The sequence below is a fragment of the Diceros bicornis genome, chromosome 1 (assembly GCF_020826845.1).
Source record: "Diceros bicornis minor isolate mBicDic1 chromosome 1, mDicBic1.mat.cur, whole genome shotgun sequence".
Taxonomy (NCBI): domain Eukaryota; kingdom Metazoa; phylum Chordata; class Mammalia; order Perissodactyla; family Rhinocerotidae; genus Diceros; species Diceros bicornis.
Genome location: NC_080740.1, coordinates 66,252,185 through 66,263,310, shown reverse-complemented (window position 1 = coordinate 66,263,310; position 11,126 = coordinate 66,252,185). Strand labels below are relative to the sequence as shown.

Below are 11,126 nucleotides of genomic sequence, written 5' to 3'. Positions count from 1 at the left end.
CACCGTGTCAATTGCATTCCCCTGCTCTGCTCCTTATCCAAAATGGAGGAGGAGTTGGTCTGGTGTGACCAGTTTTTGTGCATACTTGTAGCCTTAACATGCTTGGTCCTCTGTCCTTTCATCTGTAATATGCCGCACTCCATCAGATAACTTCCTGGATTCCTTCTGACCAAGACTTTGGGAGCGGGTGGCTGGGGGCTTGTACGTTCACCAGCGAGGGGTGGGCTCGTTGATGCTGCTGGGGTTGAGGTGAGATTCTTCGTCCACAGCTCCAGCTTCACCCGGTTAGCCGAGGGAGGTGTCTGCAGAGAGGCCGTGTGGGGATCCCTTCCCAGTGGCAGTGTGCGCCAGTCAGTCAGGAGGGAGTGAGAACAGCAGCCTTGATTCCTGGGATGCTCGCTGCCCTCCTCCCCCGCCCTGACCGCCCTCACAGGAACCAAACTGTGTATCTGAATTCTAGAATGTGAGGAATGTACCACAGCCTGATAGGCATGAAGCAATCCGCAGAGAGTCAGGGAGGAGCTCTGCTCCCCAGTCAGAGGCCTGACAGTGCACGGGCTATGGGTCCTGAGGGCTGGGCTGCCCCTCCCACCCTCCCTGGGCCTCCTGCTGCAGCCAGGATATCAAAGGCTGCATTGTGCATTGAGCAGGGGCCTTGGTCCCTTGTGTGTCCGGGAGGAGCTAGGAGGAGGGACACGGTTGGAAGGCTGTACCCTCCCAGAGCTGTTCTGGCTGATATTCCCAGGGGTCTCGGCCTGAGGAGGATGGTGCACACATGGGTGGCTGCTTCTGCATCCCCGGGGAGCCTAGACTGCCCTGGAGCCCAGGTGAGTTTTCTGGGGGACTCTGGCCTGTGGCTTGGCTGAGTTGGCTGTTTCAGTGAAGGCTCAAGGATCTGCTGGGGTGGGGAAGCTGCTCTTCCAAAGATGGGGAGATGGTTGTGAGTGCTGGCTCTCCCCTCCCTCCCTCATTCAGTATTTGTCACTCTGGCTTTGTGAAAAGGGAGTGAAGCCTGGGAAGCATCTACTTTTCCTGAAGAGAGAGGCTTTGAGCTGGTTCTGCGAGGAAGGAGTGCTGCTCTTGGCTGCCACTCCCAGGGTGTGACTAAGCCCTTCCTTCCTTCCTTTCTTCCCAGGATTCCCTAGGTCAGGAAGAGAGCTCAGGCAGTGAGTTCCTCTGGGACCACAGGCAGTCATAAACTTGGCCTCAGTCACTCAACCCTATTTTCATCAGGGTTGCTGTTACTGGAGAAAAACAGGCAGTTTCCTGCCTCCTACCTGTTACAGTGTGATTTTTTTTGGTATGTCCAGTTAAGGCCATGGAGAGTTGTTGCTCTGAGAAATTGTCAAGTCATCTGAGACTTGATGTAGGTGACTAACCATCTTGATTTGCCTGGGACCGAGGGCTTACCCAGGATGCAGTCAGTGCTAAAACTGGGGCAGTCCCATGCAAATCGGGATCGCTGGTTACCCGAATGCAAGCTCCTTGCTTCTTTTCAGAGCAGGGCCAAGGTGGGGCCCTGTGGTCTCGAGGATGGCATTTGTCAGGACGAGTGCTGGCTTTGGGGGAAGGAGATGGATTGGGAGAGGACTTGCTTGGGAGATGGAGAGTGTTAAGCCAAGGGATCATTCCTAACCCTTGTGAGGATTCCGCATCTTCCTGGAGCATCACCACAGTTCCTTGGAAGGGAGCCCAGGAGAATTCTCAGCCAAGGGCTTTCTACTCTCTGACAGATGACTTTTCCCGATAGTCTTGTGACCTGGGCTCACAATGTGAAAGGCACTAGAGATCCTTAAAACAAACCTGAAGCAGCCATGTTCTGCTTCCTCTGTTTGAAGTCCCAGCCTAGGGACCTTGGCACCTCCAGGAGGAGGAGGCTCCCAGACTAAGACCACCCCCGACCTAAAACTATACGCAAATAAAGTCCCACACAATGCCCTTGGCACAAAAGGCACAGCCTTCTGCTATGAAACATTTTGCTTCTCCAGATTTCTGGGATTTACAAACTTTTCAGATTCTCCTCCTAAATCCTGCTGTCATTGTGCCCCATGGGTGCAGACCTAGCACGAGGGTGGGGGAGCCTGAAGGATCACTGCTCTGCAAGCTGAGGACCAGATTCCAGATCTGACTCAGTCTCCCTCCACTGGGGCAGGCATCATTGTGGTTGATCACCTGGCCTTGAGGCCTGTCTGGATTTGATCTTGGTTCTTTGACTTGCCTTGAGCAATTTATTTAACCTCTCTGGGTTTTAGTTTCCTCATCTGTAGATTTTATGATATAATTATGCCTTCCTCATAGGGTTGTGGTGGGGATTAAGTCTACGTGTGAAACACATAAAACAATCTGGCATGCAGTAAAGTAAGCACAATAAATGTTAGCCATATTAATTACATTTCTATGGCCCTAGCATATCACACTCTCTCTCCAGGCCTCTATTTGCTCATCTATAAAGTGAACAGGTTGTAAACTCAGCCTGTGGAGGTGTCTTAGGGAGCTCTGCCCCCACTCCCTGACCCCCAACTTCAGCTGGAGCTCTGCTTCTGTTCAACATTCTGTCCTTCAGCTCAAGATTCCACGTAAAGGAGTTCTGCAGCTCAAACCAACCAACTAATATTGAAGTATCCTCAAAGTTCTTATGACACTATCATTCAATTATTTTATTCTTTCACCTGTTTTTTGCCATTGATAATTAGTTGGCATCCCGGATTCACTTTTTCACCAAAAGTCAGCTTGCTCTTCTATTGAGGCTTTTTGTGCTATCCCCCCTTACTGTTCTCCATACTTGTAGGGCCTTCCCCTAGGGAGGTTGATATGGGTGCTGTAGGTCTGAGGCCAGTTGATATAAACATTCCCTTCTAGGTTCCCCCATTTGTCCTAGAGAAATGGAATGAAGTATGAGACACATCCTGGAACAACTTAAAAGATGTGTGACTTTTGGCAAGTGTCTTTTATTCTTTGAACCTCAGTTTTCCTGTCTGTAAACTGGATCTAATGGTAGTATCTATCACATGGAGCTTTTGTGACTGTTAAATCAGATATTTCATCTCATGGATTGAGCCCAGGGTCCAGCTTCTGAGAACTCCTCCGTAATTGTGGGCTGTTTTATTGTTAGCTAATAGGAACCACTCCCACATCCCTTCTTCCTAATTCTGACTCCAGTGGAGTAGGAGTCTGTGCTCATGTTTCTTTGGCTGCTTCTGCCATTGTGTCTCTTTAAGTGGGAGTAAACTGCGAGGACTGACAGTCCTTGGGTAAGGGAGGCAGGAAAAGAGAAGGCTCTTAATAGCACAGAGCCCTGGACAGCTGCCCAGCTGGTTTGCTGCGGTGTGACACAATGCTGAATGTTGGCTCTGATGACCCCCGGCATGCTGCGTTCTCTCACGTCTGCCTGCAGCATCCGTTCCCCTGTGATGTTTCTCGTCTGCTCACATAAATCTCCCGGTTGCACATGGTGAGAGGGTGGGTGTCTGGCCAACTGATATCATCTCTGACTTTCTGGACCCTTGGAGATTCTTGCCAATGTTTAATGACAAACTATAGCTGCTCATTTAGGGTCACAGAGCACGTCATATCAAAGTTCGTTGGTCTAAAAGCTTCTAGCACCTCCCCCATATCTTCAACGCTTGCTTAAAGAAGTTAGGCAGACTTACACTCTTAAACAGAGGATGTGGGAGAGAAACATTTGCCTCCATTGATCTCTGGTGCCTGTAACTTGACTTTCAACCTTTTTGGTAGACGCGAATCATCAGGATAATAATAGGAGATCGAACATGTATGCCGACAATAGTAAATGATGCTTCACATTCGAGCTTTAAAAAACTTGTCAGGCATTTTGAACTTACTGATAATAGAGAATATTAGAGCAATAAACTCACCACCTAGCTTTAGCAAATTTCTACTTTTTTCCATATGAGATTCAGAACTTCTTTATTCCTTTCTCTTACTTTTTGAAAAAATAAAACATAAGATACAATTAGGATCCCCTGGTAGTTCTTCCCAATCTCATCCCCTCTTTCCCTCCCCCAAATTAATCATTTTCATGAATTCAGTGGTTTTGTGCTTTTATTACATATTCATGTACTCGTAATCACTGCAAAGAATTTATTTTGAAGATTTTTAAACTTAGACAAAATGATATCACTATGCAACTTGGTTTCTTTTTGCTCAACATCGTGATCTGAGATATATCACGCAGATGGACGTAGCTCTAGTTCTAATTTGATATTTGTTCCAGCCAGGACAGTGTGGGTTTACATCATAAAAACTGCTGGTGGTATGCTGTCAGGTTGAAGGAGGAAAAGGTACGTGGGTGGAGAAAAAAGTCCCGCAGGGAAAGGTTTACTGTTTAGTTTTCTTCCTAAAGTCGGAGGTGGTGGTGGTGGGTAGGAGCAAGGAGAGACTGAGAGAGGAGAAATGGGCATGAAGTCTCATTTCCAGCAAGTTCTGTGAGTGATATGCTTCCTGGATTAGAGACTTAAGACCTCAGAGTTCTGAGGTCAGGTTAATGTAGTGGAAACAGCAAGGTCTGTACTCAGTGATCTGGATGGCCTTTGATTCTATCACTAACTTGCTGTGTGACCCTGGTAAAATCACCACTCGTCTCTGGGCCTTAGTTTCTCAATACCAAAATTAGGAGTGGAACTAAATGATCTCTTAAATCTCTTCTAACATTCATTTTCTATGATTATTGCCTCTTCCTCATTGTTATCCCTCACATTCAATATGTGGAGATGCCTTTTCTCTTCTGACTTTAAAATACGTCATTCAGTCTATTCTCTCACTTCTCGTTGATAAGATCACAGTCCGCATTCTCACACTTAGACCCCTAGATTGCCATAGCAGCTTTTCAGCTGGCCTGCCTGCCTCTCTTCCTCCTCTCTCCCTGTCCTTCCTGTGCTACCTCAGGTAGAATTTCCACTTTCATTATGCCACTCCCATGCTCAAGAATGTTTCATGACTCCCTATTGCTTGCTGCATCCATTCTAAGTTCTTCTGCTTGCCTTATAATGCTCTCCCTGTCCTGAGTCTACTGTATTAATTTTAGCCCCATGATCACCTACCTCTCTGGTACATTCAGGCTGGCCTCTGCTGTCTCGTGTGCATGCAAAACTAATCCCTCCATCCTGCTGATCTCTTTCTGGTAATCATGCTTTTCCCCACCCATACAAATCTACCAAGAAAATAAAAAGCGAGCTGCCAACTAGGGATAATATTTGCAAACCACATATCTGATACTTGTATCCAGAAAGTAAAGAAAAGAAACCTCTTATGACTCAGTAATGAGAAGGTAAATAACTCAATTAAAATGGGACAAAACGTTTGTACAGACACTTTCACTCAGAAAATATAAGAATGGCAAATAAGCACGTGAGAAAAAAGGCTCAACATCATTAGTTATTAGGGAAACGCAAATTGAAACAATGAGATAAAACTGTATACCTACTAGAATGGCTACTTAAAAAGACTGATATTGTCAAGTGTTGGTGAGAATGTAGAGCAACTGGAACTCTCTCACATTGCTGATGGCAATGCAAAATGGCACAGCCACTTTGGAATGTGTTTGGCAGTTTGGCAGTTTTTAAATAAATCTCATTGTTTTTTGAATTGAGTGTTAGTAACTTTTTCTGACCAATAATAATAATAAAAATGAAACTAGCTGACACAAAAAGTAATTTATTGATTCATAAATGAAAAGTCTGGGAGCTGTTTGCTTGAAGTATGGCTGGATCAAGATATTCAAATGATTTTATCAGGAAGTTGTCTTTCCTAAGCTCTGTTTGAACTGGGTTGGCCTCAACCTCAGGCAGGCTTTCTTCCTGTGGTGGGCCCCACAGCTCCAGGCTGTCATATTCACAGTTTCAAGTGCCGTGGAAAGAAATCTTCTCTTCCCTAAGAGTGCTGATGAGGGTCCTAGGACCAGTTCTCATTGGCTTAACTTGGGTCACATGGCCATGGCACGGCATAGCCTGATTGGCCTATGCTTGAGTCATGTGCCCACTTTTGGAGGTAAGGGTAGAGTCAGCCCTATCTGAACCGCATAGACTGGGTTCATGTGGGTCACATGGCTAATGAAGAAGCCAGGGATTGAGTCCAGGACTGTCTGACTGCAGAGTCTTTGTTCCAAGCCACTTTTCTACCTGCCTCCAGTGTTAGAAAACAAATGCATGACCATTACAGAACATTTAGAAAGTAGAAAGAAGTCTAGAAAACGTGATTAAAAATGACTCAGCAATAGCCACCATGGATCATTTCGTTGATGTCCTTTCTGTCACTAAAAAAATTGTATATTTTTCCTAAAGTATTTAATTCTACATGATAGTTTTTTATTGCCTTGAATCATCTCTGGTTCTTTTTCAAGGCCCAGCTCAAGTCTTCGAATTCCTTCATGTTGAAATATAATTCCTTGTGTAAAAGAACTCTGTATACTGTAAATCCCTGTGCAACTATTAACTCTTCTTCCTATCAAAGAGCTCACTCTAATTTCTAGGTTCCTTGTTGCTTCTCAAGGAGCCACCCTCTGGCTCGTGGGTCCCAAGGCCTCTGGTGCATTGGCTCTTTCTACTCCAGAGATTCTCACACTCTTGACGGCATCAGAAATCCCCAAAGTGCTAATTAAAAATGCACATCTCCAGACTCTACCCTTAGATATTCTGAGGTAAGGTAGGTAGAGAAGGGTTCTAGGAATATTTTTAATTCATCTTTTATTAAAATTTACCATTCATACAGAATTGTGTATGAAATTATATGTGTACAGCTTGGTGAATTTATACAAGGTGAAGATATCCATTCATGCTGCTTCCTGTGGCTGTAATTCGTTTATTCTCATTGCTGTGTTGTATTTAATTGTACATACTATCCTTTACTTATCTATTCTAGTGTAGAGGAATATTTGAGTTGTTGCCAGGTTTTGGCTGCTCTGAATATTTTAGTAGATTTGTTTTGGTGAACGTATGCATGTATTCTTTTGAGTATATACCTAGGAGTAGAATTGTTGAATCTATGTTCAGCTTGAATTGATACTGTCAAAGAGTTTTCCAAAGTGAAAATTTTCACAATTTATTCTCACACTTGCAGTGTAAGACTTCCAGTTGCTGTGTATCCTAACACACACTTGGCTTTATCTGTCTGCATTTTACCCAGTCTGTGGAGTGGTGTTCCAGTGCAGTTTTAGTTTTCATTTCCCTGGTGAGCTTGAGAAAGTTTTCATAAATTTATTTGGCCATTTGGATATCGTCTTTGGTGAAATGCCTATTTAAGCCATTTGCTCATTTTTATGGCAGGTTGACTACGTATTTCTTAAAGGTTTTTAGCATTCTTTGTATATTCTGGATTCAAGCTCTTCAATGAATATACATATTGTCTATAATTTTTCTATTCTGTCACTTACCTTTCACTTTCTTAATTGCATCTTTTGATTAACAGAAGTTCCTAATTTTAATGTATTCCAATTTATCCACTTTTTTGTGGGGGAGGGTAATGCTCTTTCCATCCTGTTTAGGAAATCACTGGCTCCAAGTCATGCAGATATTCTTCTATATTTTTCTACAAGTATTTTTGTACAGGCATCTTTTACAAAACAAGTACCTAAGTAATTCTGATGCAGACTGTCCACAAATCACGTTCTGTGAAACTCTGTGATTTTCTGCTCTAAACCTCACACATCCTATGTGGGCTGTGTGCCCTGCCCTCTCCCCTCACCTCATGGGCCCTCATTGCCTTCAGGCCATTGTCTCTTCTCATGCAGTCTTACAGCAGGGACACACTCCCAAAGTTTGCCAGGGCCTGGTGTAAGTGAGTGACCTGACAGTGTGGGGACTGCGGTGGCCAGAGAACAAATGCCCTGTAAAGGCGTGGCAACCACTCAGCCCCAGCGGACTACTGCCACATGAGAACGAGGGCCTCAGGCTACAGATCTTCCAGTTTTCAAAGCAAAGCTGAGCATCTGAGTTATGTAAAATATCCCGCTTTCTAAATGATGTCAAGGAATTCAGACTTTAAAAGTGCACTGTGTGGGCGAAAGAAAGAGAGAGAGAGAGAAAGAAAGAATGAAAGAAAGAAAGAAAGAAAGAAAGAGGGGGGTGGGGAAGGAGGGAGGAAGGAAGGAAGAAAGAAAGAGAGAGAGGAAGGAAGGAAGAAGAAAGAAAAGAGATGTTTGTAGGTTTGCTATGGCCTGTGGCCTCTGGTCTACCAGTTTCCAAACTTCGTCCTAGAGTAGAGAAGCAGGCACCACTCCAAGTGTGATCCTGGGACCAGCAGAAGCATCACCTGGGATCATATTAGAAACGCAGAACCTCAGGCTTTCAACCACTGAGGCAGAATCTGCATTTTATCAATATCCCAGGTGATTAATACCCACATTAAAGGTTTAGAAGCACCAATGTAGACATGTGGTTTTCAACACTGGCTCAAATTAGAATCATTTGGGGAACTTAATAAAAATAGCTATGGCTGGGCTGCACTACAAACCACATAAATCAGCTTTGCTGGAGATGAGGCCTAGGCGCCGGTATTTTTAAAAAGCAACTCGGGCGATTCAAAGAGACAGCCAGGGTTGAGAAGCACTAACTTGGATCAATGCCTCATTTATGAGTGGGAAAAGTGAAATCTCAAAAAACGGACAGATGAAACGTCTTGCCCAAGGCCACTTAACTAATGTGAGGGAGAATCTGATTTGTGCTCAACCTCCCATCTCATGATTCCCAAGCCAGTGCCTTTTGGCTACAGTTACTTTTGGTTCCTGGAGGCAGAACCACAAAATGATCTTGTTCAACGATAGCTCATTACTGCCAGCTTTCCAGCTAAGCTGCTTAGCTTTCAGCACTGACCCCTAACAAGATTCACTGGATGAAGAGCTGTGAGCTGGTGGGGCCCTCCTTCTGCCTATTCAGGCCAAAATCTATTTCATTCTCCCTGTACATCACCCAAAAAAGTGTTAACTGCTTCTGCTTTGAAGCATTGGAAGGTCCTCCCCTTGGGTCTCAAAATCTGGCTGCATAGGCACAGAGAGGGACTCCTGGCAGCAGCACGAGGATTTGGGTTCAGCACTAACCAGCAGTGACTGGAGGGAGCATGACTGCTCTGTCCCCTGTTCCTCTCGGGCTGCATCAACAGAAGCACAGGTCCGGAATGCAAACGCGATAGGCCTGGTTGACTTTGACCCACCATCATTTTGCAGTTGAAGAAACTGGGGGAATTAAATGGTTGACTCAGAAGTAGTGGTTGAGCCATGATTCCTAACCCCTCTTTCCAGGACCAAGTAACGCTTTTAATATTCTGACCCCATGGTATGATCCTTGAGCAGTTTCATGCTCAAAAGAACAGAGTAACCAAAAGTAATGTGTTCGGGACTTCAGTTCTCTAGTTGTATTTTGGGGATACCGTGAAGGAGGCCCACATTCCATAGCAAGACTTGTGAAATTCCCTCCTATTCTCTTACATCTTCTGCCTCATGCTTTATAGCTGCACTCTTTTCTCTAACTCTCTGCCATCAAAATAGCCTCCTCCCTCACTCTAGCCTGTGTCATCATCTTCTTTCGTCTCCTTTTCTCGCCAATTCTACAGCTGCAAAGACAGGAACATTTTGAAGAGTCGGGGAGGAGAGAAGTCCCACACAGGACTCTATTTAGTGGCACACAGAAGGACAGTCTGGGGACAATCATACATGTCAGGGCCATTACAACCACACCCCAGTCAGCTCCCCAATGATGCCACTCTCCCTTGCTCTGGTCAAGCACTTCCATTATCCAGCCATTGGCGTTACACCTTGCTATAGTCAGATCTATAATGACTTTGTAGGCTCAACATATACTGAGCACCTTCAGTGTACTAAGCCATGAGACTCAGTCTGACCTGTGGCCGGGAATCTGTTTTTTTTTTCGTGTGTGTGTGTGAGGAGATCAGCCCTGTGCTAACATCTGCCAATTCTCCTCTTTTTTTGCCGAGAAAGACTGGCCCTGGGCTAACATCTGTGCCCATCTTTCTCCACTTTATATGGGACGCCGCCACAGCATGGCTTGCCAAGCAGTGCGTCGGTGCGCGCCCGGGATCCGAACCGGCGAACCCTGGGCCGCCACAGTGGAGCGCGCACACTTAATTGCTTGCGCCACCTGGCCGTCCCCCCTTCTTTTTTTTTTTTTATTAAAATGGAGACACCCAGGCTGCTGAAGGATTGAGATAGCATGTATGAAATTTCTTTGATAACAATTGAGTACTAAATAATTATAAGGCAATGGTGATAACAACTAGAATTCTTCCATGCCACCAGCCCTGGAGAAAAATCGTTGCTTGACAAAAACTTGAAGTCCTTGCTTATAACTTGCTTATCCTCTTACAAATTGATCTTTCCTTTGATCGTCTCCAGGTAAAGAAACTCCTTCTAAGGATCCAACCACATCGAGTGAGTTTATATCTTCATCTGAAGACAAGGAAAAATGTTTCCTGCCACAGAACATGACTCCAGGTATCTAAACCCGCAAAACAAGTCCTATGTAAAACATATATATTTTCCATGTAGAATATGGCAATAACCTCCTTATCTCTCCCATCTACATGATCCCTCCTTCTTATCCTTCTGGGCACCACCAAATGTATCTTCGTAGGCATGACCTTGACTATGATATTCACTTGCTCACAAATCTTCCAATGCTCTCCATTGCCTACAAGATTAAGTTAAACCTTCTCAGGCTGACACTCAAAGCTTTTCACAATCTGGCACATATTAGGAGCTCCATACATATTATCTGTATTAAAGAAAGTGTATTATTGGTTAGATTTTAAGATGCTGAAGGGCAGGGGTGAATTTTTTTGAATAATTATGTATTCTAAATATATATAAAAGGATTATTTGTACATAGTTGGTGCTCAGAAAATGTTTGGTAAATAAACGATGAATAGTTGAGTAAATATGTAGAGGTCATGTCTGTATTCCACATAGTACCTAACATGGTACCTTATACATAGTAGGTTCTCAATAAATATTTGTTAAATAAATGGACAAGTGAATAAAGGGTTGAATATGTGTGGTGAGATTGACTGAGCAGAAGGACATCTGTATGAATCATTCAGAAGCAGAAAAAGATTTTGAAATTAGTGTGAAAAAAATCTTATTCTCAATACACGTTTCTCAC

At 44.3% G+C, this 11,126-nt stretch overlaps 1 protein-coding gene across 5 annotated transcripts in view; it reads left to right on the top strand.

Moving 5' to 3' along the window:
- Positions 1–666: 666 nt before the first annotated feature.
- SH3TC2 (SH3 domain and tetratricopeptide repeats 2) overlaps positions 667–11,126 on the top strand; it is a 59,689-nt gene continuing 49,229 nt past the window's right edge. For all 5 annotated transcript variants that reach the window (XM_058543647.1, XM_058543675.1, XM_058543656.1 and 2 more), the window contains exons 1-2: positions 667–827; positions 10,361–10,459. In XM_058543647.1, the coding sequence (XP_058399630.1) occupies positions 776–827; positions 10,361–10,459 (151 nt within the window). In that variant the 5' untranslated portion in view covers positions 667–775. The remainder of the gene's footprint in view (positions 828–10,360; positions 10,460–11,126) is intronic.